The 26,518-nt window shown below is 45.4% G+C and overlaps 1 protein-coding gene across 3 annotated transcripts in view; it reads left to right on the top strand.

Annotated features, from left to right (window-relative positions):
- The window catches only part of LOC146834618 (vitellogenin-A2-like), a 512,107-nt gene that overhangs the window by 182,009 nt on the left and 303,580 nt on the right, over window positions 1–26,518 (top strand). For all 3 annotated transcript variants that reach the window (XM_085602090.1, XM_085602091.1, XM_085602093.1), the window contains exons 10-13: window positions 3,669–3,794; window positions 6,975–7,193; window positions 13,327–13,550; window positions 13,672–13,769. In XM_085602090.1, coding sequence (XP_085458216.1) covers window positions 3,669–3,794; window positions 6,975–7,193; window positions 13,327–13,550; window positions 13,672–13,769 — 667 coding nt within the window. The remainder of the gene's footprint in view (window positions 1–3,668; window positions 3,795–6,974; window positions 7,194–13,326; window positions 13,551–13,671; window positions 13,770–26,518) is intronic.

The raw sequence follows: 26,518 nt of genomic DNA on the forward strand, positions 1-26,518 counted from the left end.
AAAGAATCCCAAATCATAGCAGGGGAGGAATCATGAGTAGTGTTTATGGTGAAAAATTCTGACGAAAAAGAACTGAACTGGCTGGAAAAATTAGGATCTGCAAGTAGTGAATTATTAAAACGCCAACGTCCAGCACCTGGGGTGTGAGGAAGAAGGTCAAAATCAACAGAAACCGGAGCGTGATCTGAAATTAAAATGGAGCCTATTTCTGAATGAAGTACGTGTTGCGTTAGAGGTTTACTTAAAAAGAGGTAGTCAATATGGGATTGTGATTTGTGCGGGGGGGAGAAAAAGCTATATTCACGGAGTTCAGGATGACATAGTCTCCAGATGTCAACTAAAGACTTTTGACGGATGGTGGAAGCAAATTGTGAGTGCATTTTGTTGTTTACAAATCTGACTGGGGAATTCCTATCGAAAATGGGATCACAAACTTGATTACAATCACCCCCAAAAACAATATAATCATCTGTAAGGGAGAGCAACTTATCAGAAATATGCAACCAAAAAACATTGTCAACTGAAACTGGAGCATAAACGTTGAAGAAAACCACTGGTATTTTGTCAATAAGTAATTTAACAATTAACCAACGACCTTCAGAATCAGTTTCTTGAGAAATCACCGATACATTAAACTTTTTATGAGTAAGAATAAGAACACCATTTTTCTTACCTAAAGCTGGAGAAGAAAACACATTACCTACCCAACATCTTTTTAATTTAGATGCTTCAGCCTCAGGAAGGTGGGTTTCCTGAAGGAAAGCAACATCAGATTTTAACTTTGCTAAGTGGGAAAGAACTCGTTGTCTTTTAATGGGATTGTTCAATCCTTTAACATTCCATGTGATAACTCTGAACTTGGCTGGATGAGATTGAATTCAAAAACCATGAACATACAATGCGATAAATAGGGTTGAGATTGGAAAGAGTAGAGAAATGAGAACTCAGAAATGTACAAAGAAGAAGATAAGAGAGGAAGAGATTAAAAACAATGGTATTAAGAAATTCGATAAGGGATAAGGAACAGAAGCAAGGAATATGGATTTGCAAATGACCAAAGAAGGGGAGAAGGGGGTAGAAAGAGGGAGGTGAAAGCGGGAAGAAAAGAAAAGGAGAAAATAAAAAGAAAAAGAGGAGAAGAGAAACAATGACAGAGAACAGCACAGAAAGCATAAAAGTAGAATATGAACAAAGGGCATACTTACATGAAGAAGATCCAAGAGAACAAGGGGGAGGGGAAGAAGCCACACGAGACAGACAGCCCATCCAGGCTGACCAGACGGAGGACGAGGGGGAAAACGCCAATAAAATAGGATATCTACGGATGCGAGAGGGAACAAAAGAACAAAAACGTTAAAAACTATTTAGCACAGTAAGCGATGAGGAATAGGGGAGTTAAAACAGAGCAAAACAATTAGGTACCAACTCAAATTAAATTAAGAAGACCATTCAAACTAAAAAGAACACCAAAGAATACATGAGGGACGGTGATAAAGAGAAACAGTGAATGAGAGAACCATAAGAAAAATCATCAGAACATCAAGTAACATTTGACGACGAGGGTCCCGAAGCTTCCATGGTCTCCGTCCTGTGAAAGTTTATGAAACTCTGTAACTGCTGCGGATCTTCATAGGATGTTGTCTTGTTATTAAACGTGACCTTAAAGAGGCAGGGGTGAAAAAGACCATAACGTGCTCCCATGGCACGAAGAGTAGGTCTCATATCAAGAAAGGCCTTACGTCTGTTGGCTGTGGACTTGGCATAATCTTGAGCGAAAAACAAAGTGGCACCGGACCAGGTGACTCGTTGAGAGGATTTGGCCGCTGACAAAACCTTTAGCAAGTCCGTGTACTCCAAAAAGTACAAAATGACACCTCTCGGCCTCTGTGAAGGAGATGCACTCGATGGGAGACGCCCTAACCTATGGGCTCGCTGAATGTTGAGAGCGGTGTCTTCTGGCATATGGAGAATCTTGGGTAGGAAAGTTTTAAAGAAAGTAGGAGGGTCCGATCCCTCTGATCCCTCCACCAGACCATAAATACGCAGGTTGTTCCGCCTATTACGGTTTTCAAGGTCCTCGACTTGGCGTTGAAGGGCAGACACTTGAGATTGAAGGTGAGAGACATTGGTGTTAGTGTCCGTAAAGGAAGACATGTGACTTTCCACTGCAGTAATTCGTGTATCAAGTTGAGCCCAAGAGTCAGTGAGGACTTGTAGTTTATTATTTGTTTCCTCCATAAAGGGACGAAGGGCCCTGATTTCTTCCAGTAGTGTTTCCATAGAAATAGGCGAGGTCGATTTAGGAGGAGAAGGTGGGTTGTGCTTTAGACGTTTGGTGACAGACTTCACAGCAGGTACTGGCGAGGGAGAGGGATCCATATTCTCCGTGGGGTCTTGTGAGGATAACAGTGAATCTTCTAGTTTGGAGAAGGCAGTAAAAACTTTTGAATTTTTGACAAGGGTATACTTGGGCGCAGGGTGTTTAGCAAGTGAGCCTTTCGTTCTCCCCATAAGAGGCAAGTCCAACAGTCCAGGTGAGCGAGAGGGGCAGAGACGTGACCCAGAAGGAGAGTATCACTAGTTAAATGGTTAACATCACTGTCAGATCCAGCAAGTATCAGAAAGCCTCATTGAAGCGCGTGTTTGAACTGAGTTAGAGAAATAGTCATTGAATTGACGTATCCGTAAAAATGAGGCAGTTCCATAAAATCATTTCAATATCTGAGAGAAGAACACTCGTCAAGAACAGCCATGAATGAGGAAGAACTGTGTTATCTGAGGAGAACAGTACAGAAAAACACTCTCGTGAAGTGCGTGCATAAAATGGCGGCTGAATCGAAGAAGAAGACGCTGCACAAACTACGCACCTTTCGTATTCCCCAGAAATATGTCATTGAGATTGTCCAAAGTTGGTGAAGAAATGAAAACAAAGCCAGAGTTGAGCAGAATAATAGCCAAAAGGGAGAAAAACCAATTTTGCAGCATGCTTCTTCAAGTCAACAGCTTACATTCTCCTCAGGCGAAAAAACAAAATGGCGGCCGTTCCGAAAACGGGGCCTCCGAGGGAATTAAAGAGGATTAAATGCAGCTTACTGACATAGCGACTGCAAAATTCAGTGCTCCGGATGTTCAGACAGCCTGTCCTCACTTTGTGGCATCCTCGTACTCGTAATTACGAGAGAAAAAATCGGCGTTGTCCTCCCGACCCCGGGAGCGTCAGGGAAGAGCCGCCATCTTCGTAAGGCGTTCGTATTTTAGAAACTAATGGGTAGATTTACACCAAACCTGAAAATTGGCGTATTCTCCATAAATGTCTTTATGCCACGTTTAGGGTAATTTTGATCTGCAGTTTTTGTAATAGCTGTGAACAAAAAACTTCTATTGAATTATAATGGAAAGTAATTATTTTGTGCCTCTCTAGCCCTCTTTAACTCTGCTACCCATTGAAGGATCTGCACACTACTTGTTATAGCATAGTTGAATATGATTCTCCAAAAATAATTGCTTATCACTGACTCTACTGTGTAGGTGAACATGTATATCATGTTTTGATGAAGGGCTATCCGACTTAAAAAGTAGAGCAGCGAGTTTATCTTCATGATGTGGAATGCACTATTAGGCATTAATTATATGTAATGTAAAACCTTCTTTTGTTTCTACACCTGCAGGAAATGGTGAAAGATGCGAAAATTCGAAAGGCCCGTGCACTTCACAAGGTTACCGTCCTAGCATATGGAGCCATGGTGAACAAGTACTGCAGCTCATCTCCAACATGCCCGGAGGATGTCCTTATGGTAAATATGTATGTCCTGAACTTTGGAATCCGAAGACGGTGACACAAAATGTCCTCCAAATGGTATTGTTTAAAGCTAAAGGCAAAAGCACTGTGCTACTGGATTCAAGCGTGATCCCAGGTTTCCATTCTTCTGTCTGAAGGACTAGTAAGTGAACTAAACCCATGCAATGCATGTAGTGCCCACAGTGTAGTGGTCCTAAACTCCTAACACTTCTGCGAGTGGATCCATCCCGGGCAAGGCAGCACCTAGTGCAAGCCAATGAGGCGCTCTCAGTAGAAGGCCGGGGTCACTTCGCATTCAGAGGAAAACACAGAGATTAGAAATCATGGACGAAAATGATATGTTAATCGCACCAAATGCTTTTCTCGAATTTCATGGGTAGTGTACCTTGAGTGCGGTCGGGGAGCTGTCACTCACAATAAAACGGAAGGGAAAAAGTAGGCAGGAGAAATCAACAATGGACCAATATTGTTGCACGGCGACACTGCAATTCGAGCTGATCCTGGTTAGCACTGCATGGCGTTTACCAGTCCGGCAGGGCACAAGACAGCCATTCACAAGAATTCATAGTCATCTTACCTCAGTTATATTAATGGGGAAGGAAACCCTCCACAAGTCCTTGTGAAGGGTGCACCCTCAGGAGTGGATGCCTGCCAGGGACAGCAGATCCCCATCCCAGCGCTGGCATTCTCAAAATATTGTAAGCACAGGTCAGAGGGTCAGGGGTTGACATGTTTTTAAAAAAAGTTGTGGACTGTGGAGTGACATTATAGAGAGCATTCACTGGTCTAGAGTCACGTGCTCAACCGATGCCCGCTGCTCACATACATAAAGTGGAAGCTGCCCCTCATGCACAGCTTCCACTCTGCAATGGAAGCCACAACCTGCACAGCTTCCATTCTGCAATGGAAGCCACAACCTGCACAGCTAGCTTCCACTCAGCAATGGAAGCCACAACCTGCACAACTTCCCCTCTGCAATGGAAGTCACAACCTGCACAGCTTCCCCTCTGCAATGGAAGCCACAACCTGCACAGCTTCCACTCAGCAATGGAAGCCACAACCTGCACAGCTTCCCCTCTGCAATGGAAGCCACAACCTGCACAGCTTTCGCTCTGCAATGGAAGCCACAACCTGCACAGCTTCCGCTCTGCAATGGAAGCCACAACCTGCACAGCTTCCCCTCTGCAATGGATACCACGACCTGCACAGCTTCCACTCTGCAATGGATGCCACAACCTGCACAGCTTCCACTCTGCAATGGATGCCACAACCTGCACAGCTTCCACTCTGCAATTGATGCCACAACCTGCACAGCTTCCACTCTGTAATGGAAGCCACAACCTGCACACCTTTCACTCTGCAATGGATGCCACAACCTGCACAGCTTCCACTCTGCAATGGATGCCACAACCTGCACAGCTTCCACTCTGCAATGGAAGCCACAACCTGCACAGCTTCCACTCTGCAATGGATGCCACAACCTGCACAGCTTCCACTCTGCAATGGAAGCCACAACCTGCACAGCCTCCGCTCAGCAACGGAAGCCACAACCTGCACAGCCTCCGCTCAGCAACGGAAGCCACAACCTGCACAGCTTCCACTCTGCAATGGATGCCACAATCTGCACAGCTTTGCTCTGCAATGGAAGCCACAACCTGCACAGCCTCCGCTCTGCAATGGATGCCACAACCTGCACAGCTTCCACTCTGCAATGGAAGCCACAACCTGCACAGCGTCCACTCTGCAATGGAAGCCACAACCTGCACAGCGTCCACTCTGCAATGGATGCCACAGCCTTTCAGGTGTTGGTATTCTATCCAAGGTTTGCGATTGCAGAAGTGTTTCCAAACCATTTTTGCACACTGTAGGCTTTGTAAGTCCAACAACCTTTGCTACATCTGGGTCCCAAACCTAAATCGTTGCCGCAATTTCAATCAGAAAATTCTTTAACTGCCCCGAGCTTGATTTCTTTGATGAGGAGCTAAAAAGCCCCTTTGCTTAATGGTTAGAATGGGACAGCGTAGATGCTTTTGCAGAGTCAAGAAAAAATTATGCGTGATGAGACAGGAAACAGACTGTGCAATACCTTGCTGGCACACAGGCTGAACTGAAGTGCAGAGGATGTCTCTTGGTTGATGACAGCTGTTCTCGGATGGTGGCCCTTTTGTAAACCAATTGACTGGAACATATGAGCATCCTTTCAAGTCTTAGCATGGACCACCATGTCTGTCAGTAAGAAGTGCTGCAGCAGTAAGGTCAATATCTAATAGTGTAGAGCAGAAAATACCTTGGTTTAGTAATCTCTGTGCACAATCATAGTTCTCAGTTTTCAACACATGGACATCTGTAAAACAGAGTAAAGACTCCACAGAAGATCTTGTACACATCTCTTAGGTGAACTTATCAGTTTAGAAATACAACAAAGACGAACGCAGCCAACTCAATAATTTATTTATAGATTATGTAGAGTAGTCTATACTAAGTAACTGATGTTGTGCAGTAGCTCTGATTCAAACAGGTAACTTTTAGGCATGCGAGTTAAATGACCTGACTGGTTTGAACACTAGGGGGTCTATTAGAATGGTGGGTGGGTCGCCCTGTCGGGCCAGTTCCTGCCATCCTTGCCTGATTGACTCCCCACCATATTAGTATGGCTGGGGGTTCTGTAGCGGACGGAAAAAGGCCGCCTGCCGCTTCTCCACCGGTCGACCCGCCGACCGGGTGGAAAAAGGGCACGATATGGTGGCGGTGTCTGCAAGGCACCGCCATCCATATCATGATGTTAGTGGAGATGCCGCCATGTAAAGGCATGCGGTTTCTGCTTTTGGGGGCCAGTTGCAGGCCACCAGAGTGTTGGGGGGGTGGGTGAGGCACATGTGGGGTACCTATGGTAACCCCCTACATTGGCGTGGACAAGGTGGCAGGCACTGCGCGGTGCCTGTCACAACGTGCAACCACAGCATTGTGGCGGGCGGTGCTGTGAGCATTGCCCGCCACAATGTTGTGGATGGGGGATGCCACCGCCACGGTGGTGTTGGCATCCTAATGGCCATAGTGGGACCACCGCACCTCTGGCGGACGGTCCCGCTCACCGTTACGGTGGCGGGAGGACATTGTAATAGGCCCCTATATTTGATAAGCTGTGTAAAGAAGGCGCACACTCTCTTTTTTGCAGCCCCTCCATGACCTGGCAGCTGAGTCGGCTATAAGTGGCCATGAAGAGGACATGGCACTGGCACTGAAGGCTCTTGGGAATGCAGGACAGCCGGTCAGCATCAAGCGCATCCAGAAGTTCCTGCCAGGATTCTCAACCAGCGCTTCGCAGCTCCCGGTGAGGGTCCAGACGGATGCAGTGATGGCTCTCAGGAACATCGCCAAGGTGGATACCAGGAGGGTAAGAGAGACTAAATATGGGTGGACCTCTCATAATTGGAACTCATTCAGAAAAGCGGAGCAATCATGATAGGACTGACTGCTGTTTAGGCATTTATATAGGATGAAATCTAAAAATCTAAATTGAATTGATAATAATATATTTCTTGGTTGTGCACAGTTCGAAACCTACTTAGGGGTAAACATTTCTAAAATAATTATCAAACCATGTTAGATTTGAAAAGTTCATATATTTTGTTGGTTCTTCATCGAAGGAAGTCTTTGGTTAACCATTGGGATGTCCTGAGTACTTCACAAAGCAAGCATTGCATTATGTTAACAGCTGCTGCAGAGTTGAAGGAGTGTCTGCTATCTAGTCTGTGCAGCGTGCACCTAACAAGTATACAAATCCAATAGGTTTCGACTCTAAAAGGCTGACCTATTGGCTTTGCTAATGCTTTTTTGATTTGTGCTTGCATGCAACACGTGTCATGATGCATGCGCTCACATGGCCACCAATGTTTCAAAGGGTTTTCTATTGAGCAATCCACATTACAAGATGGTTAGATGGTTGTGGGGTGTGATGTGTATTTGCAAAACGCACTATCATGTGGGATGGTGTCTTGGCACTGAGCAAGGTGTGTGCCTGGCCCTGCCTGTGGTAGGTTGGTTCATTGAAAAGTCAGGCCTTCAACTTCTTACAGAATACAAGAAGAAAAGAGTAGTCTCTGAAGTGCAGTGGGAAGCCATTCCTCGCTCTCAGAGCGATGTGAGAGAATGCCGTCCTCCAGGTCAGGTTCTGTGTATGTGCGGGATGTGCACAAATAGGAGACCTACAGAGTGGAGGTGTCTTGGTGGTTGGTGGAAGGAGATGCGATCGTTTAGGTAGGTGGGACCTGAACTATGTGGGGCCCTGAATGTGTGTGTGGGGAGTTTGAATTGAATGCATTCGTGTATTGGGAGCCAGTAGTGCTACTTGAGGTATGGTTTAATGTGAATTCTGTGTAGGAGGGTTGAGGATGAGACCGGCTGTCAAGGTCAAGTTCTGGATGGGTTGTTTAATGATCTACTTGATGAGCTGCTTGATGAGCCTACTACAGAGGGTTTTCCCATAGTCCAACCTGCTGGTGGCTAGAGTGTGAGCAACAGTTTTTCTAGTGTTGCCTGGAAGCCATTTGAAGACATTCCTTAACATCTGCAGAGTGTAATAGTGGGATGCAGTAATGGCATTGACTACTGCGGTTATGTCCAGTTGGCTGTTGATGATTATTCTGAGGTTCCTGGCGTGGGTGCTGGGTGTGGGTCCAAGTTCAGCTGGCCGCAAGTTTGATTGCTGTAGTGAGGTGTTCTTGCTGAAGATCACATCTTCTGTCTTGACCTTGGTGGACCTGAGTCAGTTGACTTTTATCAAGTTAGCAACTTCAGTCATGCAGGCGATGAACATGTTTCTTGTGTTTGGGGGTCTTGTCCGAGAGGGAGAGCATGAGTTGCGTGTCATCCGTGTAGGAGAGGATGTTGACATCGTGTGTGTGGCTGGCATTGGACATTGGAGCCATGGATTTGTTGAAGAGGGTGGTGCTGAGCGATGAACCTTGAGGCACTTCACAGATGAGTTTGAGGGGTTCCGAGTAGTAAGGTGTCACGCTGACAGCTTATGTTCTATCCGTTAATAAGGAGCAGATCCAGTGGTGAGTGGGTCCTTGGATGGCAATCTCGTGCAGGCGCCTGATGAGGATGGGTGTGAAACCATGTCAAATTCTGCAGACAGGTCCAGGAGAACGAGGTCTGCTGTCTCCTCTGTCAAGTATCATGCAAATGTCATCTATGGCATTAATTAATGCTGTTTCTGTACTTTGGTTGGGCCTGAATCCAGTCTGCATGGCGCCAAGTAGATGGTGGTTGCTGCGATGATCGGTAAGGCGTCGGTTGATTAGTTTCTTCAATACCTTTGCCGAGTATAGTAGGAAAGAGATGGGTCTGTAGTTAAAAACCGTGTGTGGGTCAGCTGGTGGACCTTGAGCAGGGTCATGACAGTGGCATGTTTCCAGGTTTTCAGGAATGTGGCTGCATCGATGTAGGTGTTGAAGATGGGTGTTAATGCTTTGCTGATTGGTAGGAGTCCTTCGATGGAATCATGGTGGAGGTAAGGTTTAGAGTGGGCCCCCATGTAGATGTTCTTTATGGTAGTAGTAATTCCATTGGTGGCGATGGTAACCCGCTGGGTCTTGGTTTGTTGGTATCTTTTTTGGCCATGATGGGAAGTTGAGTTGCGACAGTGACGGGGTCCGGTTGAGGGTCAAAGTTGCCATATATGGAGGTGATTTTGTTACAGAGCACTTCAAATAACTTGCATACCTATGCCGGTATTTGTAAAGCGCGAACTACTCACCCTTACGGGTCTCAAGGCCCTAGGGGCCGTCGTGGAAATTAAGTGAGCTATTGCCCAGAGTCACATGGTGCTGAGCTGATCTGCCACCGGAGCCTATGTGTTGTAATGTATGAACATACATTAGTTGTGACATGTATAGTCAAGTGCATTTTTTATTTGCTGCTGTATGATTGTGGACAGTAGTTTTAGAAAAGTAAATTGAAAGTCAAATAATGTAAAAAAAAAAAACTGTGCCAGTTCAAAGTAATGAAACCAGTGACTCACTGGCACTTTGCAGCTGTTGGGTCATCACAATAAATAACTATAGACATTAAAAAAAAAACTTTGAAGGGTGACGGGGAGGAAAAAAGCGAAAAAAGTGTGCAGGGGCTTGGTAGCACTTTGCAGCTGCTGGGCTGTCTTAAAGTTATATGTTTCAAAAGCAAAAGGACGCTATTAAAATATCCGGGTACTCTGACCCCCAGTAGATTTTTTTGGGGAGTATCAGGAAATGTTATGCCAAGACATATTGACAGTGGGCTTAGTATGCCAGATGACACCCAGGATTCTTCTTTTAATTTTGCCATTTCGTTATCTCACATCAAAAGGCCCATCGATGACGTTGGTGAGCAGCTAATTAAAAATTGTCAATTTAAGAATGCAACGTCCAGCTCCTATTGCCTGCAAGAAAGATGCATTTGTCCGGAATGAGCGAATTGCTGTTTTGCATGTGTTTTGTCAGGAGCTTATTTTGTTATCAGATATGTTTTTGATCATGGCTGGTGATGTTCTATACATTGTTGGCCCACGAGCCTGGCAGCCATTATAAGCAGAGGGACACACTGGGGTGAGTCTGAGAAAACCTGTATGGTCATTTCTACCATAAGAAGGAGCACTGTCTACATATGCGCTGACCGGGAGTAGAGCAAATGACGTTTGGGAGTGTTGAACATCTTTGAAACTGACACGTAAAAGTATCCTTCAAAGTAGCACTGTTCCTCGATCCCTTAACACCACCTTGCACATTCCGCCTCTCATATTTCATCTTCCAACTAAATGGTTGTGAATACAGACATTTAATGGTTTGGAACTGACAGCTCCACATTTGGCAATAAAGTGTGCCTTTACTGTGACAACAGAACTAGCACACGCAGCAGTTTTACGTCATTCACACATTTCTTTTATTGTGTTACTTTTATCAACAATGAAGCCGCTTTCATGCATCTCGTAGATAGGAGAGTGGCCTGGCAGAGGAGTGAAACAGTGGGGAGGTAATAGAGAAACCCAAGGCGGACCCCAAGGACATCAAGAACTTCCGGCCCATCTCCCTTCTCCTGTTCCCGGCGAAGGTCATCGAGAAGACCATCAACAGACAACTGACCCACTACCTCGAGGAGAACAACATCCTGGACCAGTCCCAGTCCGGGTTCCGCAGCAACCACAGCACCGAAACTGCCCTCATCGCCGCCACTGACGACATCAGAACCCTGCTAGACAATGGAGAAATCGCGGCCCTCATCCTCCTGGACCTGTCAGACACCTTTGACACAGTCTGCCATCGCGCACTACGAACACGCCTCTTCGACGCTGGGATCCAAGAGAAGGCCCTGGACTGGACCACCTCTTTCCGCTCCAGCAGAACACAGAGCTTCCGCCTCCCCCCTTCCGCTCCAAAGCCACCGAGATCATCTGCGACGTACCCCAGGGCTCATCCCTCAGCCAATGCTGTTCAACATCTACATGGCACCGCTCGCCCACGTCGCCCGACTCCACGACCTCAACATCATCTCCTACGACGATGACACCCAACTGATCCTCTCCCTCACCAAGGACCCCCACACTGCCAAAATCAACCTCCACGAAGGAATGAAGGCCATCGCCGAATGGATGAGGAACAGCCGACTGTAGCTGAAATCGGACAAGACGGAGGTCCTCATCCTCAGATCCACCCCTTCGGCCTCGGACGACTCCTGGTGGCCGACCACACTGGGAACAGCTCCAACACCCACCAACCACGCACGCAACCTAGAGATCATCCTCGACTCACCCTCTCCATGACTAAGCAGGTCAACGCCATCTCTTCCTCCTGCTTCAACACCCTACGCATGCTCCGCAAGATCTACAAGTGGATCCCCAGCGAAACGAGAAGAACGGTCACCCAGGCCCTCGTCAGCCGCAGGCTGGACTACGGAAACACACTCTATGCAGGAGCCTCGGCCAAACTCCTGAAAAGGCTTCAATGCATCCAGAATGCTTCTGCACGCCTGATCCTCGACATCCCTCACCGCAGCCACATCACACCCTACCTGAGAGACCTGCACTGGCTCCGCGTCAGCAAGAGGATAACCTTCAAGCTCCTCACTCACGCACACAAGGCACTCCACAACACCGGACCAGCGTACCTCAATGAACGACTCAGCTTCTACACCCCCACCCGCCAGCTACGCTCCGCCGACCTCGCCCTCACCACAGTCCCCCGCATCCGAAGAGCAACCTCCGGCGGCAGATCGTTCTCTCACCTCACCGCAAAGACCTGGAACTCCCTCCCCATCCACTTACGGCAGACCCAAGACCTGCTGACCTTCGGAAGACTCCTCAAGACCTGGCTTTTCGAGTAGTAGCAGCATTCCCCTCCCCCCAGCGCCTTGAGACCCTCAGGGTAAGTAGTGCGCTTTACAAATGGAATGATTGATTGATTGATTGAGCGAGTCCCGATGAGTCGTACAAATCGTGCTGAGAGAATAACAACAAAGCGAAAGGAAAAAAGAATACCCTCTTGTTAGCAGTGGAAGTATACAACTCATCCAATCAGGGCAATATGCTCCTGGGCAGGACAAACAGAAGAGAAGGGAGGAAAGCCATTGAATCAAGAGCAGACATCTGTGATAGACAACAAAGTCACTCAGTAATGAGCATGGGGCTGATCTACAGCCCACTCTATGTATTTTATATTTGATATTTTGTCATTTATATAGCGTCCGAATCACCCCGTCATGGTGATAAATGTATATTGGAAATAGTAGCTGTGGCCAACAAACAGACAGATAAAACAGTTTGTAGCTGGGACCTGAAAAGAAGGCGTATGGGTCAATATTCCAGCACATCCTGACTATGGGGTGAGGCCACAAAGCCCCCAAGATGTTTGCGTCACATGAATACAAGGGTTGGAAGGCCTCCAAAGACCACCATGGTGAGTCTCTCACATTGAGCTCACCAAGGCAGGCAACCCCATTTCTTTCAATGTAAATAAAATGCAAAATAACAGCTTCCTATGCACTGGGGAGGTTCTCTTTTTGTATCTACTCCATGATAACAAGAGCTGGGCCTCAAACTGTAAATTCCAATGCACCAGCTTGGTGTCTAATGAAATCACAAACTGGGTCACGTGAGAGCTGCCACGATAGCAAATGTGACCTAGTGAATTTTCTGCAGCATTTATCAACGTGCCAAAATATATATTAAGTGGTAGGGCACTTCGAGTACCATATCACAATTAAAGTAGTATCATTATTAAGCTGATGTTGGAGTTTCACTAAAGATGCTAGAGAACAAAATACACATGAAGAACTAGTTGTAAGCTTGTACAGCTTATAGATTTACATAGTGTCGCTTATCAACCGTGAGGTTTTCCATGTGTTGTCCGTGGGCACGGGGCGATTAGGTGATTTGCCCAGAATCCCAGGATGTAGCGCCGTTGCAAACACTTGAACCCGGATCCCCAGCTCCCGAGTCGGCAGGTCTGGCCGCTGTGCCACAGTATGTATGAAATCTTATTTGCTTTTTGCAGGTGCAAGAAATTCTTCTTCAGATCTTTATGGATCGCAGAGTTCCCTCTGAAGTACGTATGATGGCTTGCGTGGTTCTTTTTGAGTCCAGACCTGACCTGGCTTTGATAATCACCATTGCTAATGTGGTGGAGAAGGAGAGCAACGTCAACCTACAGCTCGCAGGCTTCACATACTCTCACATGAAGGCCACGTCCAAAAGCAGAGTTCCACACCTCCACCAAATGTAAGTTTGAGGCAGAGTAAATATGTTTGTACTTAACCACAGTATGACATTTCCACATTTGAGCCAATTGTGAGTGAATTTAATAAAATATTATTAACTTCTGAATTGTTGTTCCATGTAGGGCTGCTGATTGCAGTATTGCTCTGAAGATATTGAACCCCAAACTTGATGCTCTGGGCTATCGTTACAGTAAAGCTATTCACTTTGATATGTTCCAAGGTGAGCAATATTTTGCTTTATTTTATTTTACCATACAAGATCACTTTCTAAGGAAAGAATTTGTAGATCCTGATAGATGTATAGCAATGAAGAGGATGTACAAGGCCAGCCTGGTTGGAGCTAGTGGTTTGACACCTCAAAACGCAAGTTTGATTATCTTTTCAAGTTGTTTTACCCTTCATGTGCTTTCCAATGTTATCTTGCAAAAGGAAACAGGCCCTGTGTTTCTGTATATATTGTTGAAGTGGTGGTGTTTTTTTAATGAACCATGTAATTTCTTTTAACCACTCAATGGGGCTGGCCAAACATTTCAGGACAAAGGGAAACCCCTCAGTCAGCTGGGGACAAGAGCAGCTGCGGACGCTGCAGTTAAGAGCGGTGGGGCCGGCTGGGAGGATTTCGAGAGACGACTATGAGGGATAATTCATTATTTATTTATTTTTCCCTTGTGGTCATCTCTAGAAATTCCCCCCCTAGCCGGCCCCACGACCCCACCGCTATTACCTGCCACGGCCGCGGCTGGACAAGAGGTGGCTTTGCAGAATCCTCAGTTCAATGCTACATTAAATCAACCTTGAGGGAGCAGCAGAAGCTTTTCAACAGGCACATACGCTAAATGTACTAAATGCACTTGCAGAGAAATAATGCTCCCGTGCACAGTTTCCGACCATATTTTGGAATTTTTTATGTATTTCTCTTCCAAATGATAAAACCTATGAAATTGGTCTATAAAATTGGTAAGTAGTGCTGGAAATAGTTGTTTTGGCCCCCAAGTATAAAATAGTACCTGCCCAAATATGCCCCCATGTTTTTGGTTTTGAATACTTTTGATGGTTGACCTCTTCTGTATTCTGAAGCCTGCCAAACATGCCGCAGCCACTATATCTGTTTCTCCACTGCCATTATAGCCCCCTGTTAAGATACCCCCAGCAGCTTAACACTTTAGAATCAAACAGGGTTCATATCAAACATGTTTTGTAGAGCACGGATTATCATCTGAGAGGGTATCCAGGTGCTGAGAGCCCTGCTGCACAGTTGAACAGCCAGGTCTTGTGTCCTTTCCCTGAACTCAAGCAGCAAGGACGATGTCCAGAGGTGAAGGATTTTGCAGCAAGTAGGAGAAGGAGCGCCCTTCGTTGTAGCTTCGGCAGATGTGGGGGTGTGAGTGAGGGAAAGGGAGGCAGAGCGCAGGTGATGGGAGGGTTGGTGGAAGTTCAAGCAGTGGTTGATGTATGCTGGTCCTTGATGTGTAGGGCTTTGTAGGTGAGGATCAGCATCTTGAATTAGCATCTCCCCTGGATGGGGAGCCAGTGGAGATTCTTGAGGTGGGCGGTGATATGGGTCCGCTTAGGGAGGTTGAGGATAAATCTGGCTGCTGAATGCAACTAGGATGTCACTGGAAGGTGTGAAATATCAGTATTCAACGCATTGGCTAAAGGTGTTCAAGGTCAGCACTTTCAAGTATTATATGTATTTGTCTTGTGAGGGTGGAAATATGGAGGCTTTTTAGGTTCCGCCTGCACAGTGCTTGCATTGTGCTTGTGAAATCTCTTGTATTTAACATATCTTACAAAGGGGCTCTTATTAGTTCCCATTGCCAAATTATTGTGTTCATTCGCTTTTGTGTGGAACTTTTTTGTTGTTGTTTACTTCTCCTGGCTGCACGCATTTACGATATATCTACTACAACTGTTCACACTGCTTAAGCCCCATTCACTGTCAAGATAAGATCTCTTCCAACGGAAAAGGCAGACAGCTTCTAACAATATGCTGGAATGCTTGCTTTTTATTGCTTAGTTGTGTAAATCAGATGCTTTAGCCTCAGAATGTTTGTGGATTTTCCTATTCATGCCTCAGTACATTTATATGCTCTTTGTAGGCATTATCGGATTGCTTATTTCAACTTAATCTATTTGGTCATTATGATCAAATTCTAAATGTTGAAATAAACATTGCACATTAAAAATAAAGTTGCACGTTAAAAATAAAGTTAATATACAAGAGCTATGCTATATTTCTTTTACTAAACAGGTGGCAACAAGTGCAGTTACCTTGTAGACAACTGGGCCCTGACTTGAATGGTGCAGCAGGTGCAGTAGCACCAGGCCCAAAAGTTGTCAGAACACCTCTAAACCACAATATTGCTATATATGACTACTAAACAGGCAGTCACAATTGCAGTTACCTTGCAGTTAAAAGGGACTTGATTTCAATAGTGCAGCAGGTGTAGTGGAACTGGGACCAAAAGCTCCAGGCACCCACTAAGCACTGATTATTACTATATTTGACAACTTAACAGGCTGTCACAAGTGCAGTTATCTGTCAGACACTAGGGTCATGATTTAAATGGTGCAGCAGGTGCAGTGGCACCATACCAAAACGTTGTCAGAACTGCTCTAAACACCTAATATTGCTATATTTTACTACTAATCAGGCGGTCACAATTGCAGTTACCTTGCAGGCAACAGGGTCATTATTTGAATGGTGCAGTAGGTGCCGTAGCACCCGGCCCAAAATTTGTCAGAACTCCTCTAAACACCTAATATTGCAGAATTTTGCAAATAATAGGCTGTCATAAGTGTATGAACTAGCAAGCACTAGGGTAATGATTTCAATAGTGCAGCAGGAACAGTGGCATTGAGACCAAAAGCTCCAGGCACCACACTAAACACCTAATATTGCTATATTTTATTCCTAAATAGGCATCCACAAGTGCAGTTACTTTCCAGACAACATGGTCATTATGTGAATTGTGCAGCAGGTGCAGTAGCACCAGGCCCAAAAGTTGTCTGAACTCCTCTAAACACATACTATTGCTATATTTGGCTACTAAACAGGCAGTCACTATTGCAGTTACCTTACAGTTAAAAGGGACTTGATTTAAATGGTACAGCAGGTGTAGTGGCACTGGGGCCCAAAGCTCTAGGGTCCCCACTAAACCCAGATTGTTGTAACATTTTATTAATAGACACGACAGTCAAAAGTGAATTTATCTAGCAGGCAATAGGGTCATGATTTAAATGGTGCAGCAGGTGCAGTAGCACTAGGACCAAACGCTCTTGGCACCCGTTTAAACACCTATTTTTGCTATGTTTTACCACTAAACAGGCAGTCACAAATGCAGTTACCTTGCAAACAATAGGGTCATGATTTGAATGGTGCAGTAGCTACAGTGGCACCGGGCCCAAAATTTGTCATGACTTCCTCGAAACACCTAATGTTGCTATATTTTACTACTATACAGGCAGACACAATTGCAGTTATCATGCAGTTAAAAGGGGTTTGACTTGAATTTTGTCAGCAGGTGCAGTGGCACCGGGGACAAAAGCACTAGTAAACCCCACTAAACACAGAATATTGGAAAACTTTACTACTTAACAGGCAGTCACAAGAGCGGTTATCTAGCAGGCACTAGGGTCATGATTTCAGTGGTGCTGCAGGTACAGTGACCCTGTGCCAAAAGCTCTAGGCACCATTTTAAACACCAAATATTGCAATATATTACTATTAAACAGTCAGTCACAAGTGCAGTTACCTTATAGGCAATAGGGTCGATTTGAATGGTGCAGTAGGTACAGAATCACCGGGGCCAAAAGCTCTAGGAACCACTCTAAACACCAAATATTGCAATATATTACTATTAAACAGTCAGTCACAAGTGCAGTTACCTTATAGGCACTAGGGTCATGATTTCAGTGGTGCAGCAGGTGCTGTGGCACCGGGCCCAAAAGTTGTCATAACTCCTCTAAACACCAAATGTTGCTATATTTTACTGCTAAACAGGTAGTCACAAATGCTGTTATCGTGAAGGCACTAGGGGCATGATTTGAATGGTGCAGCAGGTGCAGTGGCACCAGGCCCAAAATACATAATATTGCTCTTACATCAATTAATTCGATTATTTCTCTCTTTTATTTCATTAAAAAAAATGCTATTACTTACCTGCACTATACCACTAATAACAGCACAATACAATGCCTTTTTGTACATAAGTAAGTCATAACACTATAACAGACTTTCTGTAACTTAAATTGCACAACTACTCAGCAAGCTACAACTTACAACAAAAAACAGCTTATTATTAATCACATAGGTGAAAACTAATGCATTTACCAATGCTTGTTGTATATTAGCTGTTAACATATCAAGACTTGCCTGGAGCCATTACAACTGGCTACTATTAAAAAAGAGGCTATAATGCTTTAAAATTCAGCAGTTTTATGTAATAACCTTTTGTCACCTTTTAATGTTTGGCAGCTATAGATATGTTTTTGCCATCAGTATAGATTTGGGGTTAAAACGCCAAATCCCAAAGCAGAATTTAATTATCTACTTCAAATTCCGAGTTATTGGAGAGCAACAAGTAGGCTGGTGGTAGCTAATGGTAGAGAAGTATTGACCAAGCTGGTTGTGGAATGTCGGGACACAATAAAACATCAGAGCAGAAATTGTTGCAGCAGGAAAGTGTTTATGATCTACGGTGTCTGGGTTTGGCAGAGCCAGTTTTATTTGGGATAAGCCGGCAAGTTAAATTTTAGCTTCAGAATAAAAAAGCAACACCTCTGTTTGAGTCCTTTCTTTGAGCAATCTCTGAAATTATATCCTGTTGAGGCTGAGCCTGCTAGTAGATCACTGGAAACCACTGACTGTATATTTGTTACCAATATATTCCAATTTGGAAGTTTTGAATGCTTTGTAAATGACGCACCTTGGGGCTCATTAGGATGGCGGAAGGACCGCCACTGCCGGGCTGGCGGTGGCGGTCCCTCCTCCATCTGACTCCCATTTCCCTAACCCCTGCCACATTAGGATGACGGTGGAATCGCTTTGTGATCGCGGCGGTCACAAAGGCCGTCCTCCATGCTTCCACCACAGGCAATCATCACGAGCGGGCAGCATGGGTAAAATGGCGGCGGTGCTTAGCAGGCACCGCCCGCCAGATTACAATGCTGGCATCAGTAAGCCTTTCCATGGCAGAGGACCAGCCATGGAAAGGTTGGCGGAGGCTGGGTACGGGGGCCCGTTGCGGGCCCCCTCTGTGTGGGGGGAGGATGTATGTGCACTGTGGTGGTACCCATGGTACCCCCCTACATTTCCATGCCAAGGTGGTAGGCACTGCGTGGTGCCTGCCACGTTGTGCATGGAAATGCACTACGTGTCATTTTGGCATTGCGAACAGTGCGGCAGCCAGCAGCACCGTCCACAATGATCAGGGCCCTGGGTGCACCCGCCATAGTGGCAAGCACAAAAAAGGGGAGTGATTCAATTCAGGAATACAGAGGCTGGAATCAATTACATATTAGCAAAACAAAAAGTACCTCTGTAACCATAAATGAGACATTATTTTTACCTCAGTAGTCCTTTTTATTTACTCTGGGTTTCATTCATTCGTGTTCTTTTTTTGTTTTTTAAGAGAAGGTTTTTTCCCATATTATAAATTGAAACATACACCTTTAAACCTTTTTCAATATTCACTAAAGACAGTGTCAACAAAACAGTATTTACATAATACACATACACTTAATCAGTGGGTAAGACCCTTTGTACAAATAAACAAAATCATACATTACTATACATTTAGTTCTATTTTAAATATCATACAAGGACATTTCCATAAAGACTTCTATGTCCTACGCACTTATGTCTAGTATCGGAACCTGTTATGTATGTGTCCTCAATACTTTCTATTATCGAGGTCCTGGAGAGGTCAGAGTACTATTCTGGGACTCTATTGCTGGGCTTGTTCAATCAAGCTCAGAAACTCTGTTATTCGGTGTGTTGTTCTTCTTTATAGTGACTCTTGGCCTCAAGGAGAAGCAAGCCAACGCGTTTCGACCATCCTAGTAGGACCAAAACTGTGTATTGTTAGACGGTCTTCATCAGGGCAGGGAAGTGTTCAAGTAGGACACATGTTTCCTAAGTTGTCGGAAATATTAAAAGTAGGGATGTTTTGAGTATGTTTGTACTCTTAATTATATGTGACACTGAATTTTTTACTTTAAGAAGGCACTTTATATACCAAATGAAGGTTTCTTGATATTCCAGCAGTGGCGTGGGTGGAGTTTTAATGATCAAACAAGTTCATCAATTCCATGTGCTTCTGAAAAACATACCTTAGTTTTGGGTCCTGCTATTCATCATTTGCGGGGCATAGCATGCAATGGTAACAGGAGTTTTCTAAGGCTGTCTTATCAGTGGAAAGAGAAGACGGGCTGGGTGCTCAGAGTATGCCGGTACCATGGGGTGTTTTCGTATTTTCCCTTATTAGTGCTGAATCCCAGATGGTGCAGCTATGGTTCGTGTCAGGAGGGTGTGCCATGGGCTTATACAGTGCACACTTTACCCGGTGAAACTTCGCGGCATGCACGTGAACTTATCAATAGTCAAAACCTTTGTGCATGAGCCAGTCAAACATTGTATCTATTGCGCCTCGTTCTCACCTTCAGAGGGACGCGGGTGTCGGTCCGTAATTGTACCTGTATAATCTCTGCGGATTCTGGCGACTTCTTGCTCAGAGTGTGTGACTGGCATCTGCTGTCAGAAGTTGTATTTAGAAGCCGGATCCTTTCCTCTGTCTGCCGGCGTGTGCCTTCATGCGGCTGACGTGTTTCCTGTCATTTGCATATCACCTGACTTTGCCTGACTTCCTGTTTGTTATGCGCTTATGTATTGTTATGGATACAAGTATCCCACTGTTGGACCCGGCTTCATGGCGTGGTCCCGAACCCTCCTACCAGACCAAATGGGGGCAACCCCAACCCTTCGAAGCCCCCCGAGATTGTACCCCGCTACCCGCATCAGCCTTCGCGACGCGGCCCGCCCGGGCCTCGGTCCCCACAAAGCCCCAACATTGAGGCACCAAGACCCGACCCAAGGGGGTCGAGTGGCCACTCCACAGATCCCGGAGGAGGGGAGTTTCGATGGGGCCTTCCGCCGGCCCCCGACGCTTGGGTCCGATCGCCCTCCGGCCTCCCTGGGCGATGGCTCCACCCCCCGCTGGGTGTCTGGACTCTCTCATCCCGGCCCCTCTGGCCCCCCCGGCGCGAGGGTCCGGACATCAAAGGGCTCCAGCCATATATCTGGGGCAACCCACAACCAGGACAGTAGTTGTATCCTGGAGTCGAGAGCCCTGCTGATCGGATCGCAGCTGACCCTACGGAGAAAGACTCATTGCCTGGAACTTGGAACTCGAGCCCTGCTGACTGCGTCGTGGCTCCCCCTTGCTGAGAAGAAGACCCTCACGGAACCATCGGAGCCCTGCTGACCTCGTCGCGGCTCGACCTCGAAGAAGTAACCATCGGAGCCCTGCTGACCTCGTCGCGGCTCGACCTCGCAGAAGTAACCATCGGAGCCCTGCTGACCTCGTCGCGGCTCGACCTCATCGAGGCAACCCCCCGAGCCCTGCGGACGACGTCCCGGCTCCCGGAACCCCCCAGCTCGAGGATTGAGAGCTGAGCGCAGGGTGTTCCTGTACCAGGCTGGTACTGAGACGGTCCCGCTACCCCGTTCCTGAACGACCCCGAGACTGTTAGGGATCCCTCGATCCGCCTGTAAATATTGCCACAGAAACCTGCCTTTTACAACCGATAAAGACTTGTGAGATTTGATACCCTTGTCCCTTTGTGGTGGGGGGATTACTTGGCTGTACGATCCTAGGAGAAGGACCTCGCCCAGGAGGCTTCTCAGCGGCGCTCGGCTACTTCCTTACGGAACGGTGCCTCTCGGGGTGGTCAGTCCGACACCATCTGACTCCCCGGGGGTTGCCCTTCCAACACCCACGGCTCGCAGTGAAGTTTTTATCTTATACCGAAACTGCTTTTACATAATAGTTGCACCTTGATCACCTCCACCTTGCACATTACCAAACCTGATATTCTCGAAGCTTGCACGCTTCTAGGTTATCCACAGTTTGTGATCTCATTCATTTCATTTAAGCCGTTTTCAATGGTTCCAAGACACATTATGGTTTTTGCTTCAAACCTGGACAGCAGATTTTCAATATTGTTGCCAGATACATGCTTTAACACTGTCCTTTTGAAATTGTTGGGGCCATGTCCTTTAGCAATGCAGTGTTGGACCATCAGTGCATTTATTACCTGGCATCTTATTTGCAAGAAATGTTGAGTTATCCTTTTCTTTATCGGCTGAGTAGTTTTTCCAATGTAGGCCTTTGGACATGGACATACTACGCAATATATAACATTGTGTATTGCAGTTGGTAAACTCTTCATGCTTCACATATTTGCTACCATATGTGAATTTTGTGCCTTCAATAGTACTTCCACATAGCACACAGTTGTCGCATCGCCTGTGGCCTTTAATTGGAGGTAGGGCCAGCATTGTTTGTAGGGATGGTAAGCATTTCTTTTCTGTCGTCTTAGCTCGCACCAATTTATCTTTTATACTTTTGTTTTTCTTCAAAGCAAAGACTGGTGTATTCGCGAATATGTCCAGTCCCTTCACAGTGTTCCAATTTTTTCTTACAATTTTCTTCACTGCATTTGTCAGGCCGCAGAAAGTGGTGACACATACTAATGGCATCTCTTTTGACTTTTCTTTTGGAATCAACAAGGTCTCCCTCGGTGTATACTATGCTCTCTTCATTGCGCGCTTCAACAATTTCCTCGGATAGTTTCTGTCTGCCAGTTTACTTAGAAGAACTTTAGCATTAGTAAAGTAGTTGTCCTTTTTGCGCAGTTGCGCCTAATTCCTAAGAACTGGCTGTAAGGCAAGTTCTCGCGCAAATTTAGTTGGTGGAAACTTGAAAAGTGCAGGAGAGTATTCCTATCGGTTTGTTTTGTATACAGAGTGGTATACAAAACTCCCTCTTCATGTTTCACCAAGAGGTCTAGGAAATTCATCTCAGTTTTGCTCAAATTGAGCGTAAACTGGATGTCTGGATTCCTTTGATTGAGGCAAATTTGAAATTCTTTTAGGTGTTCTGATGTTCCTCTCCAGAGCATGAACACATCGTCTATATAGCGATGCCAAATTTTATGTGTCCATCATAGGGGTTGTTGTTATATACCCCATTTTTCTTTACTCATCTTAATTCACTCAGTGGGACCGCCGACTTACCGGCGGGCGGTCCCAGCACCACAACAATGGCGGGCATTGTATGTTTAAAATTTTGGTGTGAGCTGGCAGTAATGATCTGTGTGGATAAGGCTGATGTGGTTGAAAGTTCTGAGACCTCTAGTTAAGTGGACTGAAGCATGGAGATCTGCATTTAGGAGCGTGAATTCAACCCTGCAGACCCGTAGGGTATTCCATCATCAAGGTGTAGAAGCAAGGGAGCCTGAATCAAAGTCAAGAAGTCAAAGTCAAGAAAGTGGCAGAGCACGTTTTGAATGATATGCTTGGGCCTGAGTACGACTAGAGTTGCCTGTTATAGGACCTTCTTAATAATGATACCCCGGGGTATGTTATTTATCAGGTGAGATAAATAGCGCCTATTATGAGTTTTCAGAGAATAGCAGGGGTTTACCCACAGGTGGGAATATACTGACCCACTCACAATTACTACCTTGGTGTCATATGAAAAAATAACTGACTCTCCACAATGTGAGAGGGGGGAACTCCACTCAAGTAGACATTGGAAAGTGAGTATGGCATTTGCATTTGGTGGGCTCTTATACAAAAGAAGAACATTTGATTTAATGGTGTTTAGTGTCAGAATCAGGGGGGAAATCCAGGTTTGGACGATGTGGAAGCGTAATCAAATCTTATTTCAAGTTCATTATTGATGGATCAATCAATTATTCAAATTTATATTGAAAAACATTTAAATCCAGCTTTTTTTCTCTCAAAATCATGAAAGTTATCTATACCAGTGTGAAAGATAACTTAACTCTTTTGATACAGGGGTTGAAAATTTGGGAATTTATACTCCCCCTTCTGAAGTCGATGGTAAATTGGTCTGAGATGAACATTAATAATAACAATAATATTTATTTCAGTGTACCATTACACATAACATTTATCAATAAAATGCATATAATACACAATATGCAGAGCAAATGGCTGCTTGTGCCACTACATTATAAAAGAGCTCTATGCAGCTATCTAAAAACGTTTAGCACATTTGTACAAATTTCGTCAGGTGAAATGCACCCTGGACCAAACTAATCAAATTATGGTTGAACAATCTCCTGAAAAAGATAAGTCGCAATCCCTCTAGCCTTGTCCAATTACATAAAGTTTTTTTGTTTTTAAATCTTTATTTTTCAACTTTTCATACAAAGGAAATAACATATGAAGTTACATAATGGTGGTTTTGTACGACGAAAAACAGTATATAGTCCAATAATTGTGCAGAGAGTGGGGATTCGAGCATCATACACAGCGTTTTAACAGGGCTGATTATTTCCAATAAAAGTTATGTGGTGCCACTGGTCATACAGACGGTCATGTCTGTGACTGTCACTGGTCTTTTCTCACTCACACAGATTAGCCGTGTTTTCATGAAAGTATATTTTTGCTCTGAGGTGGGAGCAGTATCTGTTGCATGGTGGAGTAAGTATGCAGTCAAGGGCTACCAGATATCGCTAGGTCTGGATACGGTGAGGCGAGGAGTTCAGTGTATATCTCTAATTACTCCTGATAGCATACTAAATCAACATTCAAACGTTCAAATTTGGGCTCTCTGGCACTTCCCCATATGCAGGCTACCTATCTTTTTGCCAGTATTAGGGAGAGGGAAGAGAATTTCCTGTGTGGTGCAGCAATGACCATGACATAGCTAAGTAAACAGGCTAAAGGGTTCAGTTGTACCTCCTCGCCTATCATAGCAGACAAGGTTGTCGTAACCTCCATCCAAAACCTGTGTATGCATGAGCATGTCCAAGCTAGATGGAGGATCCCCGCTTCAGGCATGCCACATCTCACACAGAAATCATTGCTTCGTAGCCCAAACTCGTGCAAGTGCGCTGGGATGTAGTAAATGTAATGCAGAAATCTATAAGGTATAATAATAAGATGGTTGCTTGAAGAGACAAGACCTGTCTGAGCACTGCTAAATCCCAATATCTCTTCTGAAATTTTACATCTTAAAACATTCTCCCAACTTAACTTATCTTTCTGGGGTGCCTCTTTCGTCTCCTCCTGGGCTGCACTGTAGAGGAAAGTAATGAGGTGTTTGGTGAAGGCGGTAGCTATGAGGATGGCTGTTAGACCCGGCATCATTTTATACAGAAAAACAATGGTATACAGGAATTAATACACAATTTATTTTTGAAAAGAGCACATCTTAATTACCCTCTCTCTAGTTAATCAATCTAACAGAAATATATCAAAACGTTTTTAGCCATCTACATAAAAAGTGACGTCTAATCAGGCGAGAAATAACAAGACATCTATACAAAATTATGTGCTCAATTACAAAAATTGGAACATAACACGCAACACCTTGTACACATACGTTAACCCCACAAGTACATTCCCTTAGTGTCCTCCCACTTATTCAGGGTGAACCACTCGGAGGTAGTCTAGGCAGTATACTGGAAATCTATCCATCAATGTAGACCCTCTCAGAATACTGTCGCGTTGTATACAATCAAAACTTCAAGTTTACGACTCCTCCTTCAAGAAAATGTGTCTACGCACATGCGTTTCGGCCTTAATCTTTCCTTGGCCTCCTCAGGACAGGGTTAATGCAAGACTGTGCCCACACTACAAGAAAAATATATACAATATTTACAATAAAACACACGTTAATGGTATTGCCAAGACACTACGTGTCTCCCGATCAGGTGGGGGTGATGGTAGTAACCCGTACGCCTTAGAGAGTCAGGTTCCTCACCAAAAATCACAGAAAGTGCAGCAAGTAGTGACCAAAGGTTCCCAAAGTTGCTAAACAATCTCGTAAAATACTCCCTACTGGAGAGACACCCGTGAGGTGCTCAGGGATCTAACTCCCAGGTATCGGCCGAAATAAGCCGGCTTACGGACTAGGGTGCACGACAGCGGCCGGTGCTCTGATTAATCAGTCTACGTGAGGGAACAGAAGGCCGTGCACGCCTATACTATACTCTCGTGTTGATCTCACAGGTGGAAGAGGCCCATATACTTACACGTCCGTGTAAGCTCCTCCTGCCACTCAGAAATTAAAGGTGGCTCAATTCAGAATGCCTCCACGGCAAAATCAGGGCACCTGAGGGAAAAGTGGAAAAGCACCTTTACAAGATGACCCCACGCTGGGGACAACAATCCTGCCAGAGAACCTCCATAACCTCCAACTATAGTGTGCGCCAGCGCTGTACCTTAGGCCCGGAGCACGAGCTCCTGTGTCGCCAACGCTCTCCTTACTTCCTCGTCTGTCTTGATCCCGAATCTAAAGAGAGAACACTTATTAAAGCACACGTTCTCTCTTCGTCGAAGCTCTCCCTGCACCAAGTCTGGTGGTACTAAATTCTCGCCTCCCAAGGGATGACGGGACCGTGACATCCACGCGCACATCCCTGTCAATCAAACACTTACTTTTAAATCATCACTGGTCCTGCACAAAGCTCGAACCCACCACCACGCTGTCCGTCGTGCCCGGTGTCTCGCAGAATACTGCTATCTATACACCCGACGATCGACGAGCCGCGTGAAGATAGAAAGAGGACTACTCAAATAAAGAGTTATACCACCGGAGGCTAAAAGGTGGCCATCTTATCATGGTGAAATACAATAATGTAACGAGGTGAACCTAATCAGACGGGCACCACCAACACTCGGCCCACCCACACGTGGAGCAGCAATGGCCG

The sequence above is a fragment of the Triturus cristatus genome, chromosome 4_2 (genome assembly GCF_964204655.1).
Source record: "Triturus cristatus chromosome 4_2, aTriCri1.1, whole genome shotgun sequence".
Taxonomy (NCBI): Eukaryota; Metazoa; Chordata; class Amphibia; order Caudata; family Salamandridae; genus Triturus; species Triturus cristatus.